Source organism: Melanotaenia boesemani, chromosome 22 (genome assembly GCF_017639745.1).
Source record: "Melanotaenia boesemani isolate fMelBoe1 chromosome 22, fMelBoe1.pri, whole genome shotgun sequence".
Lineage (NCBI taxonomy): Eukaryota > Metazoa > Chordata > Actinopteri > Atheriniformes > Melanotaeniidae > Melanotaenia > Melanotaenia boesemani.
Window position 1 is genome coordinate 403,121 of NC_055703.1, and position 20,900 is coordinate 424,020.

General features: G+C 42.1%; 1 protein-coding gene across 1 annotated transcript in view; it reads left to right on the top strand.

Moving 5' to 3' along the window:
* The first annotated feature begins 289 nt into the window (after window positions 1-289).
* The window catches only part of meis2b (Meis homeobox 2b), a 28,626-nt gene continuing 8,015 nt past the window's right edge, over window positions 290-20,900 (top strand). Inside the window, exons 1-12 of the mRNA XM_041976662.1 lie at window positions 290-301; window positions 506-723; window positions 964-1,105; window positions 1,226-1,276; window positions 1,402-1,452; window positions 1,535-1,681; window positions 4,489-4,603; window positions 14,289-14,425; window positions 16,400-16,476; window positions 19,341-19,399; window positions 19,607-19,696; window positions 20,026-20,114. Of these exons, the coding sequence (XP_041832596.1) occupies window positions 290-301; window positions 506-723; window positions 964-1,105; window positions 1,226-1,276; window positions 1,402-1,452; window positions 1,535-1,681; window positions 4,489-4,603; window positions 14,289-14,425; window positions 16,400-16,476; window positions 19,341-19,399; window positions 19,607-19,696; window positions 20,026-20,084 (1,158 nt within the window). The 3' untranslated portion in view covers window positions 20,085-20,114. The remainder of the gene's footprint in view (window positions 302-505; window positions 724-963; window positions 1,106-1,225; window positions 1,277-1,401; window positions 1,453-1,534; window positions 1,682-4,488; window positions 4,604-14,288; window positions 14,426-16,399; window positions 16,477-19,340; window positions 19,400-19,606; window positions 19,697-20,025; window positions 20,115-20,900) is intronic.

Consider the following 20,900-nt stretch of genomic DNA (forward strand, 5'->3'; position numbering starts at 1 on the left):
GGACTGCCCGAGAGAAGACCACTGATGCTGGACCACCGAAATCCCCCAAACCTGGTTATCAGCTGATCTCCCGCTGAGGAGTTTAATTTTTTCGGTTGTGAGCGCGCGCGTTTTTGGTGCAGTTGGTGATGTGAGGACGGACGAGGTTTGTCTGATATAGAACAGATGATTTTCATCTTTGTAAAATAATTTTTTTATCATTTCACTGGCTTCATGCCACAGGATCACAATTCCCACCTGGATTTAAATTTTTATTATTTACCTGTTTGTTCAGAAACGGCGCAGAGAAATGGCGCAAAGGGTGAGTAATCAGCTACACTTAGATCAGTGTGTTCATGTTAATTTTCTCTACAAAAAAGTCTTGCAAGAAATAAATTATGTTTCTGCCATATAAATCCCAGCCTGTTAGATGGCCAAACAACTTTCTTTCTTTCTTTCTTTCTTTCTTTCTTTCTTTCTTTCTTTCTTTCTTTCTTACATCCTTCCTTCCTTCCTTCCTTCCCAGTATGATGAACTGGCCCAGTATGGAGGCGCGCTGGACGGAATCCCCACCGCCATGTACGGAGACCCTCACGCGCCCCGGCCCCTGCCTCAGCTTCACCACATGAACCATGGGCCTCCCGCGCACCCTTCGCAGCACTACGGGGCCCACGCGCCGCACGGTATCCTGCCCAGCGGCGCCGTCAATGACGCTCTGAAACGAGACAAGGACCACATCTACGGGTGCGAACAACAACAACAATCTCATATCTTACAGCTAGTGAAGGTGTCGTTACAGGATGTTGGTGCATCTCCAGGTCTGATCAGATTCCTTCCTGAAACTAAATTTCCTCAGGAGATCTGGGAATGACGCTGTCAGGAAGCTCCCAGAAGGAAAAGAATAAATATTTCCGTCTGATCCGGTAAATCCAGACTTCTATCTGACCAGTCACGGGTCTCCTCTCCTTCCTACCTGTGTTGTAGGCATCCTTTATTCCCTCTGCTGGCTCTCGTTTTTGAAAAGTGCGAGCTCGCGACCTGCACGCCCAGAGAGCCGGGGGTAGCGGGAGGAGACGTCTGTTCCTCCGACTCTTTCAACGAAGACATAGCTGTGTTTGCAAAACAGGTGCGACCATCAATCTGCTGTTTCACTTCCAACCTGACGCTGAAATTTATCACCTCTTTTTTCCGTATAAAACTGAATAAAAAAGTAAAAAATAATAAACATTTTTTTTTTCTTCCTCAGATCCGCGCGGAGAAACCTTTATTTTCCTCCAACCCAGAACTAGACAACCTGGTGAGAAAAGTCCTGCAGATCCGAAAAACAACTACCATTTATTATTATTATTATTATTATTATTATTATTATTATTATTATTATTATTATTATTATTATTATAGCTAATACAAAAACATTTTTAGATGATTCAAGCGATTCAAGTTCTCAGATTTCATCTACTGGAGTTAGAGAAGGTAATTTTTTTCAGAAATATATTTCAGAATATTTTCTATTAATTACAGATGCGTGAATGTAAAAATGGTGGGTGTTTTTCAGGTGCACGAGCTTTGTGATAATTTCTGCCACCGTTACATCAGCTGTCTGAAGGGGAAGATGCCCATCGACCTGGTGATAGAGGAGCGGGACATCTGTAAATCTGACTTTGATGACCTCTCAGGATCTTCCACAAACCTCGCAGTTCTGGTGAGTCTGATGTTTGCAGAAAACTAACCGCTCTGCGTATTTTAATCTCACCGTTTTAGTTTCCTTGCACGGCTACTTAATTAAAATCCTAGTTTTTATATTATTTCTGTATTTGGTGAGATGACGTTCCGGTTCCGTCCCCTTCTCCATCTCCTGTGTTTTTCTCCTCAATCCGCAGCCACCTGGTCTCATTTACATATATGCAAATGAAGATGTTGAAGTTCTACAGAGCAACATTAGTAATTATGGCGATGATTCACCTTTTTCTGTGGTTCCTTTTGAAGGAAATGAGATTATAAAAATTAGTCAAACTGACGAAAACATTTTTAGATTATGATTAACTGAAAATAAACAGAATAGAAATAAATATTTTTTTTGTAAATATATGAAATTCAAAAGGAAAACATGAGTGTAATGAAACTAATGGACAGAACAGAAAATGCTGTCATTTTTTAGAGTTAGGTTTATGTTGTTTATGTTATAAAAACCACTGGACTCTCAGTGAAACGTTTTTATTACTGGACTCCAGAACCAGTTTCTGTTTTCCTGCCTCATCTTCATCTCTCCTGTCAGAACCAAATGTCCTGAGTCTGGCTCCATGAAGTGTTTCTCTTTGTGGAAGTCTTTTGGGGATTGCAGGGGTGTGATATGCTCTCACTGAGAACTGGAGTAAATATATAATCACAGATTTATATTTGTTTTACATATTTTGTCACAGATTTTATTCTCCCAACAGAAAAAAATGAAAAAGTGAAAAAAAAAAGGTTGCTTGTCTTAAACCTTAGAACTTTTCTTTCTCTCTTTGTTAAGCTGAACTTAAACAGAGAAGCTGAAAGGGAATAAATGTAGAAAAACGTGGGTATGGATGTGATCGTTTCTGGTGGTGCTGATGTTGAGGACTCGGTTTTCTGTCTCCACCTAGCTTGCTGAATGAATTTAAAGGAACAGATGCATCAAACAGAAGCTTGAGTTTTCATATCAGTTCTGTTTGTCTCAAACACAAAGACTGAAAACAGTCTGTTATTAGAGATCCTGAAGCATGAAAATGAAAACATGGACACAGAAACATTCGGGGTTTAGCTGACTACGTTAATCTAAACAGTAATCTTGGGTTTTCAGTTCCAAAAGGGCTAATCTGGGAAGTTAATATGGAAAGATATGCTGTGAACATAGCCTGAAAAGAGAAACACTTCATTATGCAAAATCATCTTTCATTGACAGTCTGGTCCTTGTCTCCATGGATTTCTTATCTTCAGTTTTAAGTTTTCCATTTCCAGGTCCACCTATGCGATCTGGTGCTGTAGGTGTACTTTATAATTACTTTGCAGTCATCTGGACCCGACTTTGATGATGTAATCCCCTGAGATGCCCCTCATCATCGGACAGGGATGCTCACCGTTAGCGTGAACCAGGGGCGAGGGGGTTGTTGCGGTCGCCCTGAACCTGTCTTCCATCCCTCCGATGTCTTCTTATTGGCAGTGAAATAGGTAGACCCCTTTGCAATGAGCATATAGCAATATGGAAATTATTGGCTCCCAGAGAATCTTTTTTCTGAGGTGCAGATGGGAAATTCGAACCAGTCTGAAGGATGTTTTTATATTTGCTTTCACTTGGACCCAGGTACGCTTGAGGACGGAGAGGTTACATCTGCTCATAATATAATACTGTATAATACTGTATAATATAATATAATATAATATAATATAATATAATATAATATAATATAATATAATATAATATAATATAACATAATATAATATAATATAATATAATATAATATAATATAATATAAATATAGAATATCTTTATTGTAGAGGTAACAAGTACAACAAGATGTGCCATCCAATCAGATACCTCATATATAAATCTTGTACTTGTTACAATGACAATAAAGATATTCTGTATAGTAAACTTATTAAATTTAGTAATTAGATAACACATGCCCACTGTAGGCCACCAGGCATCTAACATACTTAGGTGTTGACTTGGCTGGAAATCCTCATCAAGCGACACAGCAGGGGGTGGTGGATGCAGCTGATTTCCTTTTGTTGTCATTTTTATCGTGAGTTCGGGGCTCATTGGGTGATGCCTTTCATAGGTTTGTCTTAACCAACACGGGGTTGTGATAGTTACTTCATAGCCGGTGCTTTGGAGCCGACAACGCAGGTGAAGACGTCAGAGGGTTTAGCAACTTCGAGCACAGGCTCTATCACAGGATTTGTCTTCCATTGTCTTGGAAACATGAGAACATGGGAACATGGAAGCAAAACATAGAACTGTGGAAATATAGAAACATAAAAAAAGAAACATAAAAACATGGAAAGATAAAACATGATAACATATGGCTCCACGTGCTGCAATTATGATGTGTCAGGATGAGAAAAGAGCTCCGGTCTCTTTGAGGCTTCATTCACTCGCCACCATTGTTGTGTCATCTGTTGAGCTCTTCAGCTGATGGCCATCCGGCAAACAGCTGACGCAGAGAAGAAGCTGAAGAGAGACCTTCTGTTTGGACTTAGCTCCTTAAATACAGGTTTGTCTACAGAGCTGGTCTCAGTGACAGTTAGGACACAGTCAGGTCTGTAGGCAGTTGCTAAACCTGATTAAACCGAACCTAATGGTCTCTCTGGACAGAATGGTAACTCCCTTCTATACTTCACCAGCTTATATTTTATTATTTCACAATCCTGTGAGCATCTCTGGGAAAACATGGAATTATTACGGATCTTCCTAATATGCTTTCTTCTTTTCTTCTTCGGTTATTATCTCATCTACCATCCCCGCTGTGTGAACCCCCGACCTCTCAGAACTCCACGTCCTGGAGAGACATGGACGATGCTCACTCTACGCCCTCTGTGGGGACCCCGGGACCATCCAGTGGGGGACACATTTCGCAGGGAGGAGACAACACCAGTGAACTTGGTAAGCTTGCCCGCCTATCAGTTTGCAGTGACCTGATTAACCGTCTGTAAATGGAAAAAAACATGAATATGTCTATAGTTTCATTCATGATAAGGAAGAACTTTAATCCCACCAGGATCATTGTGGTTATACACAGAAAACAAATTAAAAAAAACATTCCTGTCAGTCAGCTGCTGATTGAGAGATTTCCGGAGTTTTGTCTGATTGTCTTTCTTCTGTCTTCGGTTTCTGGTGACTGTCAGGTGTTCCTGCCCGTCATGATGGAGGGTTTTATGGCTTGTTTTTGTTTTTCTGCTCTTTGGCTGCAGTAAAAATAGATCAGACTTTAAGACCAGTTTCAGCTCTGCCCATTAGGCTGCTGTGGGTCAAACAATGTAAGGATGCTTAGCATGACAATAGAAACAGGATTAGAGAGAAAGACAGAAAAACTCATTTAGATTGAACACTTCTGAAAAATCATCTGAACTCCATCTAAAGCATCTGAAAAGTGACCGTAATGTTTCCGTCAGTTTTATCATTAGAGGCCACGATGGGAACTGGTCTTTCATTTGCGTCTTTCCTTCTAGACTGTTTAAAAACAGTAGGTGGAAACCAGAGGTCCATGCCCTTTTGACCCTGGAGATGGATAAGATAAGATGGATAGAGAGACACACACACACACACTCACACACACACACACACAGGGATGTAAGGACATGTATGAGGAACACAGGAAAAGATGGCAGAAAGATCTGCTGCAGCTGGATGCTACCTGCTGCTTCCTAAAGCTTCTCCATTTGTTCTGTCAGGAAAAGTCCAACACATCCTGACAGGAGGGAAGAGTCAGTTATACCTGGAAAATCAGGAAGTAGGTGTGAATCTTTTAAACAAGGCTTGATATACTGGAAGTCCTGGAGAAGACCGGAAGAACTAAAAAATAAATAAATAAATCAAGATTAGAGAATTTATTCATCAATATGTAACCAATAGTGCATGTCATTATAATTTAACTGAAATTGTTTCCCAATCACCAAATGGAAGGTATGGTGTTATAATACATATAATATATAATATTTATGTGTTCAGAACAAGGAAAAGAGCCGAAAAAGAAGAATAGAGTCATTATCTGAAGTAAAAGTAAAATATTTTCTGATGGTGTCTGTCAGCCACCTCCACATCCTCCTGCATTATTTATGACATTTAATGATCCTCCAAAATTCACAATTCCCTTAATTTCACTGTACTCAACAGTAATCAGAATATTTCTGTAGATGACGGAAAGATGACAGAGTTCTATTGGAAGTGAGTAATGAAGTGTACAGTGTGAAGAAAAATGGTGCTGGGGCTAGAACAACCTGGGGCCGGTTGCCTTTCTGTGTGGAGTTTGCATGTTGTCCCCGTGTATGCGTGGGTTCTCTCCGCATACACGGGGAGCTAAAATGCTGGGATAGGCTCAAGCTTACCCATGACCTATAATGGACTAAGCAGCACAGAAGATGATGAATGATACTCCAATTTATAATAACCTTGTTCATATAAACCAATTCATAATAACCAGAAAATTTCTGAAGAAATTTTGATGGGTGCCAATGCTGCTAGTGTTCACACCCCAGTGTGGCAGCCATTTAACAAAGACGGCTCACCTGTGTGCCTGTGGTGGCAGCAAAAGTCCTAATGAGTGTGAGGGAGGGGCGGCAGACAGACACGTGCAGTCTGATGTATACAGTGTGTATAAATGAGAACGAGAGATGAGGCATGCTGATGCTCAATGACAGCAGTGACATCCATTATAACCCTAATCCCTAACCCTAACTAAAAAAACTGTTCATTGAATGCATCCTGTTCCTCTGAATCACTATATATGACTGTATTTGGGCAGGTGTGCATCAACTTGGATTCTTCTGTTTTGATATATAATTTGTGTATGTACAGGGAAAGTTTGGGTGTAAGACAAGCTTGTTTGAGATTCATTTTGGGGTCAGATTTAGAGTTAATGCTTGAGTGGAGAGGATTTTGGGCCAATTTCAGATTTTTCCTAAAACAGAGCAGACTAGGTTTTTGGCTCATTTTGGTCAAATCTCATTCATTCCTGTTACGACCCACATTAGAGGTATGGGAGGGCGTAACAAAAAAGCAAGCGGTTAAAGTGAAGTTAAATAAACCAGCGAAAATGAAGATGAATCTAATAGGTAGCAAACACAAACCAGTGTTGGGGTTTGTGAAACTGCTGAAAGAAACACAAAATGTGGTCACTAAAGCCTAAACTCAAAACCCGCCGGATAAACAAAACCAAGATTACACAAACAAAAGAGTGAACATCAACCGGCATACTTATCTAGATAACCAACGTGCAGCAGTTCCAATAATCTAAGTAACATAAATTCACAACCGAATACCTTAAGCTAGTCCAACACAAACTAATAATAATAATAATAACACATTTTATTTGTTGGCGCCTTTCTTGACACTCAAGGTCACCTTACAGGATAAAACACAAGAGTAAAACAAATCAATAAATACATTCATAAATTAACGGATACATAAAACAATAATAAAAGCAGTGTGAAATATTACAGTGAGGATGCCAGTTTAAACAGATGTGTTTTGAGTTTGGATTTGAACAGTTGTATTGAATCAGAGTTACGGAGGTCTGGGGGGAGGGAGTTCCAGAGATGAGGAGCAGAGCAGCTGAAAGCTCTGCTCCCCATGGTAACAAGGCGGGTTGGGGGGACGATGAGGTGGATGGAGGAGGAGGATCTGAGGGAACGGACTGGTATGGAGACATGGAGGAGATCAGAAAGGTAGGGAGGAGCGAGGTGATGGATGGCCTTGTAAGTGAACAGCAGGATTTTGTAGTGGATGCGGTAGGTGACGGGGAGCCAGTGGAGCTACTGCAGAACAGGGGTGATGTGATGGGTGGAGGCTGTTCTTGTGATGACCCGGGCTGCTGCATTCTGAACCAGGTGAAGTCTATAAAGAGTTTTTTGGGGAAGACCGAACGGAAGGGAGTTACAGTAGTCGAGACGGGAGGTGACAAGACTGTGAACGAGTATGGCGGCGGTGTGAGGGGTGAGGGAGGGGCGGAGGCGGTTGATATTGCGAAGGTGAAAATATGCTGACCGGGTTATGTTATTGATATGTGATGTAAAAGACAGAGTGCTGTCAAGGATGACACCCAGACTCTTTACCTGAGGGGAGGGGGAAATGGAAGAATCATCAATGGGAATGGAGAAACTGTCAGATTTAGAGAGAGTGGATTTGGTGCCTACTAGTAAAATTTCTGTTTTGCTGTTGTTTATTTTAAGAAAATTTGAGGTGAACCAGTACTTAATCTCTTGAAGACAATCTGTGAGGGAAGATGGTGGGAGGGCAGAGTTAGGCTTGGTGGAGAGGTAGAGCTGGGTGTCATCCACATAGCAATGAAAATGTATGTGGTGTTTTCTAAAAATATAATCGAGGGGGAGGAGGTAGATGAGGAACAGCAGGGGCCCAAGGACAGAGCCCTGGGGCACACCAGTGGTGACTGGGAATGACTGGGAGGTAAATGTTTTCAACTGGATGAACTGAGTGCGGCCAGAGAGGTATGATTTGAACCAGCTGAGGGGGGTGTGAGTGATGCCGATGGAGGAGAGTCTATCCAGAAGGATGGAGTGGGAAATGGTGTCAAAGGCCACACTCAGATCAAGGAGGATGAGAATAGATAAGAGACCGGAGTCAGCTGCCAGGAGGAGGTCATTAGTGATTTTAAGTAATTACCATTACCATTAACCTCTAATGTTTAAACACAAATGCTAAATCTAAGGCAGAACACAAACAAACTTAAAGAGCAGCCAAAAGAGCTGTATGCTACACAAAGGAAAGCCCAACCAAAACCACACCACAAATACTACTAAAAGGGAAATCACAGTCAGGTTTAACCCTGCTGAAACCTCTAAGTAGTCTACTTACCAAAATGCCACCACTAAGCACAGCAAAATACACAGTTTAACACGCCACCACAATTCTGCCAAGCTGAGGGGGAAACCGTCTGTGCTAACCAGCTTCTCAGCAGCAGTCCTTTATTTCCTGGTTGCTGGCAGGCTGCGATGGGATTGGCTGGGTGATGAGCCAACCAGAGCGGAGGAGGCGAGGGTGCGTCTGGTATGACCACTCCTAACAGACATCAGGGCCTGGCATTTGCATGCATGATGAGCCTCAGGTGGCAGCAATGAGCGGCATCCATAACAATTCCTATCGGGAATTTTTTTTTGCCAATTACATAAACACAGTAAGACTTTTTGTACAGCAAAAGTCATAGCACACTATTTACCGATCAAGACGCACATCTTGAGGAAACCAATGGAATGCATCAAAACTCTTGATTCAGTTTTGATGCACGAGGAGACAGTGGAGAGGTAAAAACCTTCATCAGAACCAGAACCAGGATGGAAAACCTCCATCAGAACCAGAACCAAGAAGGAAGACCTCCATTAGAATCAAAACCAGGATGGAAAACCTCCACCAGAACCAGGAAGGAAGACCTCCATCAGAATCAGAACCAGAAATGGTCCAGAATGATGTGATCCACATCAGCCTGGAATTTAGCCTTTTTGTCCATTTGTCTCTGGCCTTTATCTGTGTAAATCGTGTATATTTGTAAATAGTCATTAGCTGACTTTTGGGGAGTAGTAGGGGAGTAGTGTTTAGAGAGGCTTTCTGTGCTGTCTACTTCCACCTACCGGTTGATGACTTTCTCTCACTTCCTGTTATTCCCAGTACTGTGAGTGTGCTCCACAGAGACTGTGCACCCGACCTTTACAGGGAACAGCCAGACCTGCCATCCTTTGTCTCTACATTGTTCGAACAAGCAACTGGTACTTTGTGAATGGTCTGTGTTTGTCTTACATTGGGTTGTTGCTTCTTCTGTCTGTCCTGCTCCAAGATGTCTACCAATACAGTGAGCAACTGGTACTTTATGGTTTTCCTCTTCAAAGCCTCTTCACATTCATCTTCCCATTGGAACATCTGTTCAGTTAGGATGATCTTCTTGGCCACCTCCTCTCTGAATGACTGGTGTTTGTCTTACATGTTGCTTCTTCGGTCTCTCCTGCTCCATGATGTCTGTCAATGCATTGAGCACCTTGTCATGGTGACAACAGTATCTCCATGACTAAGTCTTTACATCCTGCCAGGCTGTGCACCAACCGGTGCAGGTTAGTTGGCATTGGAAGGGTGTCGTACAGAGACTGGAGCATAAAAGAGATGCGAAAAAGCTCCAGGCTCCATAGTTCAGGCTATGTGATTTCACAGTTTGGCAGGTCCCACTTCATCCTGGCCCTTCTCCTTTCCTCCTCCAGGTGACAGACTTTGGCTTAGACCATGTCTCTCCTCTGCCTCTGGTCTGCTTTTCTCCATTGCTGAAAGTGGCTAGATCCTAGTCCCTGCCTTCCTATGCATGGGTTTCCTCTGATGTCTTTCAACTTCAGCTGGCTCTCTGCTAGGGCTACGGTGTGTTAGCTGCCCATTTGTTTCCCGATCTTGTAGTGACACCAGCACCTCTGACCTTCTCATCAGCTGAGTCCCTGAAGATCAACACTGCCCTGCATTTTGCCACCTTGAACTCCTCCATTACAGATTTGAGGGGTAGTTGCAACTGCCCAGACCTGATGTAAAGCCCCACTGACGTGAAGCTTGGTGGAACATGCTTGTTGATCTGCCTCTCAATTCCTTTCACAGGTGTCATGGGCACTTCATAAATTGTCAGAAGCCACATCAAACATGGTAACAGTAAAATTACAGATAGCAGCCAAACCATCATTCTGCTTGCTATGATGGAGGACAGAACAAGTTAAAAAAAAAGCCACAAACTTTGTGCAGTGTTTTGACGACTAGTTGAGTAGTCATGCACGTCAATAATGACATAAAACACCAGCACCTAAAGGGTTAACTATGCTTTCTGGTGAAACCTTTGAAATGTCATTTGGGAGCAGTAAAGATGTGGAGATATGATTTTTGTTCCCTGGAAAACCACAGAAATGTGGCTTGTGGTTTGTCTTATGGCTGCCCACTCATCTGTAATCACTCAGGTTTTAACTGTTGGCTCGTAAGTTGTGTGTTGAGCAGAGAAGCTGTCTCTGATACTCAAGGGTGACTGATGTTGACCACAATTAAGGGGATGAGCTTTCCCAGGAACCTCAGGCGGGGGGGGGGGGGGGGGCTTTAAATACCTAACACAAAGAGGCAAATACAACAAAAGTCCTAGGGGTATCCATATTCAGGGTCTGAGATTGCGGAAGAAGTCTGGCATACGTTTAGCATCAGTGATTCTCTGTTAATACACATTAATTATCATTACAGTTTTTAAAAAAGGGTAAAAACAAAAATCTAAATCTGAGAACAAAAAGATGCTGTCAGGCTGTCTGCCAACACAGATGCCAACCAGAGGTTTCCCCTCATCCCTCCATGTCAGACATCTTCCAGTCTTCCAGCTCATAGCTTTGTGTCCTGAGTCACTTATGATAGATCAGGGCCCCTGTGAGCTCATTCAGGGGACTGAACTTACTTTGCATCAGTAATGGAGGCAGGATTTGGCCTTGGTGGTGGGGGGGCACTCTGTCCTCAGAACACATTACCCAGAAACCTGCATTAGAGCCTTGGACTGACAGATAGGACATGTAAATAAACTGTAAACAGCTGTTTACTAAATGAAGGCAAAGAATGCAATACTCATTCTCTACGTTAAATAAAAAAAATCACTGGAATCAGACATGATCAGAACAGATCCAGTTTCCAGTGTCTTTTCCAGATACATCCCAGTTATAAACACACATGGAAAATTAAACAAAGTGAGAGTATTGCAGCATCAACTAATCTCTGAATGTTCTGGAAAATTATTATGTACAACTGAAACTCTGGATCTCTAATCTGATCTAATAATTGTACAGAACTGCCTGTATGATAGAGGAAGAGGTCAGGATGAGGGGGTGGGGGTTACACGGCTGTATGAGACTTCGCTGTCACACAGCGCTTAGATTGGCTGAGCTGCCACGGAGCAGTCACAAGGAATTACTGTAGCTGAGGATCTGCCCTCCGGCGTTCCAAAGCAGATCTGGGAATTCTGCACTGGGGCAGAAGAAACAGGACAAGGGGAGAGATGAGAGGAGACACCAGAGTAGAGACCACGGGAGAGACCAGAGTAGAGACAAAAGAAGAGACAAGAGTAGAGACCAGAGGAGCGACCAGAGTAGAGACAAAATAAGAGACAAGAGTAGAGACCACAGGAGAGACAAAAAAAGAGACAGGAGAGACAAGAGTAGAGACCAGATGAGAGACAAAAGAAGAAACAAGAGTAGAGACCACAGAAAAGACCAGAGTAGAGACCAGAGCAGAGACAAAAGAAGAGACAAGAGTAGAGACCACAGGAGAGACAAAGGAAGAGACAAGAGTAGAGACCACAGGAGAGACCAGAGGAGAGAAAAAAGAAGAGACAAGAGTAGAGACCACAGAAAAGACCAGAGTAGAGACAAGAGGAGAGACCACAGTAGAGACCAGAGGAGAGACAAAGAAGAGACAAGAGTAGAGACCACAGAAAAGACCAGAGTAGAGACAAGAGGAGAGACCACAGTAGAGACCAGAGGAGAGACAAAGAAGAGACAAGAGTAGAGACCACAGAAAAGACCAGAGTAGAGACAAGAGGAGAGACCACAGTAGAGACCAGAGGAGAAAAAAAAGAAGAGACAAGAGTAGAGACCACAGAAAAGACCAGAGTAGAGACAAGAGGAGAGACCACAGTAGAGACCAGAGGAGAGACAAAGAAGAGACAAGAGTAGAGACCACAGAAAAGACCAGAGTAGAGACAAGAGGAGAGACCACAGTAGAGACCAGAGGAGAAAAAAAAGAAGAGACAAGAGTAGAGACCACAGAAAAGACCAGAGTTGAGACAAGAGGAGAGACAAGAGTAAAGACCACAGGAGAGACCAGAGTAGAGACAAAAGAAGAGACAAGAGTAGAGACCACAGGAAAGACCAGAGTAGAGACAAGAGGAGAGACCAGAGGAGAGAAAAAAGAAGAAACAAGAGTAGAGACCACAGGAGAGACAAAAGAAGAGGAAGTTTGCTGCCATCTTCATCATCATCTTTATCACCATATTCATAATTATCATCATCTTCATCTTTATTATTTTCATTATAATGATAATTTTCATCATCTTTTTATCATCATCATCATTATAATCATCTTCATCTTTATCTTCATCATATCATCATCATCTTCATCATTATTCCATTGGTCAGAAAGTGTGGTCCTCAGAATTTTCTTTCTTTCTTTCTTTCTTTCTTTCTTTCTTTCTTTCTTTCTTTCTTTCTTTCTTTCTTATGTTTTACACATTGGTAGATTTTGAAACATTCTTCAGTCAACTTAATTTAAAAATTTGTTTTCCTTTAGGTTGATTTATCGTCATATTTACACTTCACTGATTCTCTTTGGCCGTATGTTATTTATTTCTTTCTGTGGTTTGTTGGATCTGTGTGCTCTGGGTTGTGATTAAGGTTTCAATATATGATATATATATATATATATATATATATATATATATATATATATATATATATATACATATATATATAATATGTAATTGAATCTACTGTCAACATCAAACACATTGTAGAATTAAGTTATTTTAACAGCATTAAAATGACCGTTTTCATATAAAAGCAAACCTGTGGATCAGAAAAAAAAGCAGCTTTCCCAAAAGGCTTCAGGAGTGCTATAAAACAAAGAAGATGTTGGAGCCTGTGACTCGGCATTGTACACCATCTATGAAAATCCAAGAATTCAGTCAGAGGTCATTATCTGAAATATTTATGCAGAAGTATGGCTCATATGGTTGTGTTTGATTGATGCATCTCAAAAAACAAAAAGACATGCTGGGTCAAATCTTAAGAAGAGTAGGATGCCTGTCCCGCTTCATGGGAGGAGTCTCTCAGATGCATTATTCACATGCCCTGCAGGAAGGCTTTCAAGGCTTCTCTGCCCTGAGGGCAGGAAAAATAACCACCACAGCTAAAAGCAAATCATCTCAGATAATGCACAATTAATGGCAGAGAGGGAGAGGAGCCCCCCTTGTGTTGTTAGATGAGGCAAGTTAGCTTGTAGGGGCGGAAATTTTAGCTTAAAGGAAGCCTCCTGCCTCAAGTCGATGGCGACTTCCTGCTGAAATCAAACAGATTCTGCAGAGGGCAGGATCCTGCCTTCGCCATGATGAACACACATACTTAGATGAAGTGGGAGTCAGTAAACACATGTGGATGCAAGGATGATAGTTTCACACCCTGTTAACTCCCCCTCCTGATTCTGCCTCAGTAATCCAGATGAATCCTGTAATGAAGTTCATACAGGACGAACAAAGTTTGTTTTTGTCCTGTTTTTACTTCAGGAAATCATTAGTATTATTTCAAACACTGTTCTGACTCTGACTGCTCTTTGAGCGCTCATTATTTTTATGTCAGGCGTACAGTTCCTGCAGTCATTACCTCATGTCAAGTGCATTGCTCAGATTGAATTAATAGTTTTAGGTTTTATTTAGCCTTCTCTCTACAAGCTCCTCTTCATTATCCATCGGTCTGAGAGTGATGCAGAGGTGCAAGAAAAAATGTAGTCTTCCTCTTTCGTGGCATGTTTGTGTAGAGAATGAAGTGTAACATCAAGGTTTTCTTTCTGATTACATGAGATGGCCTCGACAACAGCCTGGCATCACCAGGCACCGGAGACGAAGATGATCAGGACAAAAAGAGGCAGAAGAAACGAGGCATCTTCCCCAAAGTGGCCACAAACATAATGAGAGCATGGCTCTTCCAGCACCTTACGGTAAGGAAATCCAGTCTGAGCCAGCTGCAAACAGTCCACTTGCAGCTTATAATACATACGAAGTACCCCAATACTGATTTCTCTTACTGTTAGACGCAGATGTTGTCAAGAAATATTTGAAATGAAATAGCCCAGGCTAAATTCCCAGACTTATAAAAAATAAGTTTTAGTTTTTAAAATAAAGCTAACGTTAGACGTATTTGATTTACAGTCAGCACAGCTGTGCCTTAGACCTGCAGTAAGGATAGTCAAGATGGCTTCACCTTTAATTTGAAGGTTCAAAGCATACCATTTCCACAGTGTCCTCAGTTTTATTACTGGATGTCTGTAGATGTGGATTAAACCTCCAGTTGTTTTGTTTGTCAAAGATCCACAGCAAAAACCCTTTCAGATTCAAAAGGATGATAATGTAATAATTCACTTTTAGGTCTAATTTGTTCATCACAGCGTTAGCAGGGTGTGTATCAGGAACTCTGGAAGGCCTTTTAGACAGAGCGAAGCCAAAACACAGACATTTACTGTTTCTTGCTGTAACAGGGAACTTTCCCCATGTGGGATTAATAAAAATTATCTTATCTTATCTTATCTTATATAAGCTCATCTTCAGTTTGATGGGATGTTGCAGGTTAACTGATCAGAAATATGATCGGGTATAAAAAGAGCACCTTAGAGTGAGAGCCTCTCTAACTAGAGGTTCAGTTTCAGAAAAAAATTCCTGAATGTAAGACTGTGAAAACTTTGGATCTTCATCATCTAAAGATTTAGAGAATCTGAAGACATCTCTGTGGGAAGACATCAGTTCTGGACACTGCTGTCTTCTCTGGGCCAAAGCTCATTTAAAATGGTCTGAGGCAAAGTGGAAACCTGGATGAAGATGTGAACTAGTTTGTGGAAACATGGACGGCGTGTCCTGCAGACTAAAGAGGAGAGGGAGCATCCAGCTTGTTATCAGTGGACAGGTGAAAAGCTGCATCTCTGATGGGATGGGGCTGCATTAGTGTCTATGGCGTGGGCAGCTTCCACATCTGTGAAGCTCCATCAATGCTGAAAAGTACATGGAGGTTTTCGAGCAACAACACAAGCATGAATTCAAACAAGATGGGACGTCATAATTAAGTGATAGTCAGACTGCTTTGAGTCCAGTTGGACCCAGGTGCTGCCATGTAGTGCTAGAGGCAGTGCATATAATTTTTTTTTTTATTAAGTCATTTTGTTTAAATACAAGATCAAGATTTCAGTTAAGTTAAAAGCATAGGGGGAAGCTTGACATGTATTAGAGGAGACATCACTTTCCATCTGCCGTCCTATTCTTGTGAACGAATTTATGGATTGTTTGGCGTTGATGGAAGGAAGCAATGACCTATACCCTTGTCCGGATACCCCTTCGGCGATATCAGGACAAGCCATTCTCACTTCCACGTCCTCATGTGGAGACTTGTTAAGGAGCCATAGATCACACTCATGATGTGAGGATGATGATGATGTAAGCAGTGTGCATTGAAACCAGTACTTCCAACAAAAATAATGATGAAGATTATGAGGAATTGTTCTAAGGAATGAGGACGACATATTATGACGCTCTTCAAAATGGATGACAAAGTATTGAACCAGCAACCCCCGCACCCCCATAACACACACTCAGTGCGGTGTGGTTGGAGGTGTGGGGGTCACAGCAAATGGGGAGGAGGTGGAGGTTGTAGTGGTCTGCCCTCATCAGGACCCCACACAGAGCCCACCTCTGTGTTCCTTTATGTTATACTTGACAGTCAGTCAGATGATGTTTGGAGGCCAGACTATGTGAGCATCCTTTCCTCCAGAGTCAGCTCACATCCAGGAATCACTGCAGATGGAAGGGCCGGGACAGAAGGTCCACAGACAGACCCAGCAGTCTAGCTCTGCATGCTCCCTGGAAATGAAAGCTGTTAGACGCTCTTTAAGAACTGTTTTCCATTTTATTGTTTTTGTCCCTCGCAGCACCCGTACCCTTCAGAGGAACAGAAAAAACAGCTGGCACAAGACACAGGTCTCACTATCCTTCAAGTGAACAACTGGTAAGTCTATTCTGCATAGTTCCCACCATTCTGTAATTCCTGACATAGCTGACATGATTTTACAGCATTATACTATTCTGTCTTCAAATCAATTCACACATAAATGGATGGAGGGACAGCATAAGCTCCAGAAACCATCAAAAATACACATTCAAACAGACATGTGATTTAAGACTTATGCTTAAAGTTAAACAGTTGGACACTCTCGTTGGGATCAAACTAGACAGCTGGACATTTGCTGTAATTAGTTCCAGGTTGAAGGGGTAGAGTAAGAGGAAGCTTTTTTTACTGAGCTTTGTATGCAACAAGGAAACACTGAACATAATGAAGGCTGAGGGACCATTTTTGCTCCCTTAATGTACGTAACTAGGCACGTCTGTTTCAAATGGCTGCATTCATACGTCCATGCATCCTTTATGTTATCATGGTTGTTAGCCAATACATCCACCAGAGGGCAGTGTAGAGTTCAAAGTTCACCTCCAACTTCAGGGGGTATTCCACAAAGCTGGATTAAGGGAAAGCCTGGCTTATCTTGATAAGTGTGGCTCATTTACGCCAGAGTTCCGTTCCATCAACGTGGCTTATTTTAATGTCCGCTGACTCCCCAAAGAAAGTTCCAACTGGCAGAATGTTGCACTCCTGCCACTTATTCTGGTATAAAAGTAAAAAAAACAAAAAACAACAACAACAAAAAAAACCACTTATCATATCACTACTTTGTCTGGAATAATCAATAAATCTGCCAGCCCCAATGTAACTAAAGAAACACAACTACACACGTACTGAACATGGAATTTAATTAAAGAGAACATGGAATTCATTAAAACTTATTAATACCATATTAAACCCCCTCCCCAGGTTCAGGAACCTCGACCTCCACTGCCTCTGGTTGGCTACCAGTAAAACTAGGATCAGCTGAGCCCCGTCCATACAGGCCGAGGGTGTTTAAAGAGAGAGATGGAGAAAGAAAGCTGATCTAAAGAAATGGATGGAGAAAGATATAGATAGATAGAGACAGAGTTCCTTTTTGGTTACCATGGCTTGGCCTTTCATTCAAAGCTCATTCAGACCACCAGCCCCACAGGTTTTCAGGGGGAGGACCCACCATCAGCAGTGGTCTCTGACGTTGTCTTGGTATCTACAGAGCAACATGTTTACAGCTCAAAACGTTTAGAACAAACATTTCTTCAAAGATGCCTCCCACTCTGAGACATGTTCTGGTTCTTTATTTCCACCTGCTGCAGGTTCGCTCTGCTGGTAAGATGCTGCTGTTGATGTAACAGTGCAGAGTTAATTTAGGTCGCACACACGCGCACGCACACACACATGATAATCACAAAGATGATGTATATTGATTATTGGATTATTAATAAACTGAACAGGGCCAGTACGTACAGAGACAATTCAGCTGCTTTATGTAAACAGATTTATAATAAGAGGAGACAAAAATAAATGAGGATGGTGAATCAACAACTGACAGCAGTGATGTGCGGTCAGGAGAGGTGTCATGATTAAAAGAAAAAAGTACATAAAATAAATATTAATATTTTCCACTGATTTGTGTTAAAATGCATTTTCAGTATGACTACATGAAAATTGCCTAATTTGAGAATTTCCTGATCAAATCCAGGTCAGAAATCCCGGTTGAGGCCGTGGCGAGCTGGGCCTCTTCTGACTGGTGATCCAGTACAAACTGGGTTCATGACGCGTTTCTGTTCCTCAGCATATCGCCAATATGAACGTTACAGAAACACTCTCCACAGTCTGTGTAATGTCTTTAATGTGTGTGTGAGAGAATTATTCCTGCTGATCTACAATAAAGTCGTCAGAAGGTGTATTCATAAATGAAGTTGTACCAATGGAGAAGTCTACACATAGATAAGTGTAGAGATTAATAAGATTAATAAGTTACATCCTGTTAGATCTTATTGCTCAATGATAGACAACATATAGATAACATGTAAATATTTATAAGAGGCCGCAAACTCAATATGGCGGTTGTAATGGAAGGTGGGATTGCAGGCACTTTCTTTTTGTTAGAGAACAATAAATCCTTTATCAGCATTCAGTACCATCTTCAGACAAAATGAGCCACTGAGTCACCTTTGAAATTTCAGCTTATACCTTTATCATCAGTTATCCAGCTGTTTGCTGTCCGTCTTCATTCTTCTTGGTTTTATTTGGACCACAACTTTTAAAGAGCACCAGCTACATAGATGGGCAGCTTGGACACATAATCAGTGAAGTACCCAGGGTCGTTCGGGTCTTTGATCTTCGGACACCCTCACCTGGGCGACCCAGCTCACAATGTGCTCCAGGGAACCCCTTGCTTGGCATAGTGGGCATGCTGGTGTTTCTACAAGAACCTAGCTGTGCAGATTGGATGGGCTTGGAAGGACATTGTTCACTACCTAGATCAGAAATCGAAGTCTTCCACATCTCTGTCCAGGTGATCCTCTGTGCCGATGCCTGATCCCAGTTTGTCCAAACCCCTTTGTTGCCGCAAGGTCACTGTCCTGCTGCGACGCTCCGCCTCCACCTCTGCTCGGATGTCTTCCTCGATCAGCTGCCTTCTGTCTCTCCCCTGAGCTTTGTCCAAGCAAGATCTGATATAAATATTGTCAGCTGGTGGCAGGAAGATGAGTTCAAACCACATTGTGTATAGTTTTAAGTTTGTTTGTGGCTGTTAAACAATTTCCTCTGACTGAATCTGAAATAATCGTTGTGCTCCTGCAATCACATTATCTTCATTTATGGTTTAATCATGATTTTAAACCTGACACAGTTTATGTGTTTTTGTGTCTGTTGACACAAAAGTTGTGGGCAGCTATCAACAACCAGTTGATACTGGTTTTCTCTTACAGGTTTATCAATGCAAGAAGAAGAATAGTCCAGCCAATGATTGACCAGTCCAACAGAGCCGGTAAAAACACTTCTTTCAGTGTTCAGTTAGCTGAAAATTTTCTTCGCTTCTGATCAAAACAAATATGGCTTTAATTAATACCATTTTTACATAAATCCAGAACAGCTGCAGAGACAGAGAAGTTAAAGACAACAAATTATATGAATTCACAGTTGATCATTTATAAAGATTCCCTCGCTCTGAACGTTCCCTTGCTTCCTTTCACAGTGAGTCAGGGGACAGGTTACAGTCCAGACAGCCAGCCAATGGGAGGCTTTGTTTTGGACGGGCAGCAGCACATGGGTCTCCGTCCTGGTGGTGAGCAAGTCCTCATTTACTAAAACTTTACAGGTATTTTTTGATAGCAGTGGCCACGATTATAGGTAAGAATTTGGTAATGAAAATAATGCTGGTAACACTTATCCACAAAACATGACCTTTATGAGGGAACAGTTGGTGTTGGTGGTAGAGTCACTTTTGCAGTTGATTTTGCGGAAGTTTCCCTCTGAGTGATGTGCTTTGGTGTTATAGTTTTGCACACAAACAATCAAAGCAGACCTCTTATTAAATTTTCAATTGTGTTGCCATTAAATCTGAGACTGGTGATCATCTGTCATGTCGCTAACAGTGTTTTATCCTCCTTCCAGGACCACTGGGTGGAATGGGTATGAATATGGGCATGGACGGCCAGTGGCATTACATGTAAATCCATTCCAGAGAGGCTCAGCTGAGTTTAGTAAGAAACAATCTTTTTCCATCAGTTTCATCATTCTCACTCCTTCCTCTTTATAGTTTTCAGCATTCTTTTGTTTCCCTACCACCGACTGGAAGATGACTGGAGTGATAGGTGTTAAAACAGTGCCTCCATGCCAGGACTCATCTAAATCTGAAACCCAGAAACCATCCATCCATTTTTTTCCACTTATTCAGGGTTGGGTTGAGGAGGCAGCTGCCTAAGCAGGGAAACCCAGACTTCCCTCTCCCCGGTCACATTCACCAGCTCCTCCGGGGGCATCCTGAGGCGTTCCCAGGCCAGCCAAGAGATGAAGTCCCTCCAGCGTGTCCTGGGTCTTCCCCGGGGGCTCCTCCCTGTGGGACGTGCCCAGAACACCTCACCAGGGAGGCGTCCAGGAGGCATCCTGACCAGATGCCCGAGCCACCTCATCTGGCTCCTCTCAATGTGGAGGAGCAGCGGCTCTACTCTAAGCCACTCCCAGATCACCGAGCTTCTCACCCAATCTCTAAGGGAGAGCCCGGCCACCCTGCGGAGAAAACTCATTTCGGCCGCTTGTACTCATGAGCTTGTTCTTGGAGTCACTACTAGGCCTGTCACGATAACAAATTTTGCTGTGCGATAAATTTTCTCAGAAATTATCGCGATAATATTGCAGAAAGCTTTAATGTTGTCATTTTGAGACCATTTTAAACTAATATAATGACAATCCCATAATAATGCAAGTACACCCTTTCAAAGATCAATAAACTTTCATTTCTAAAGAATATTTTACACTGGAACTGGAAG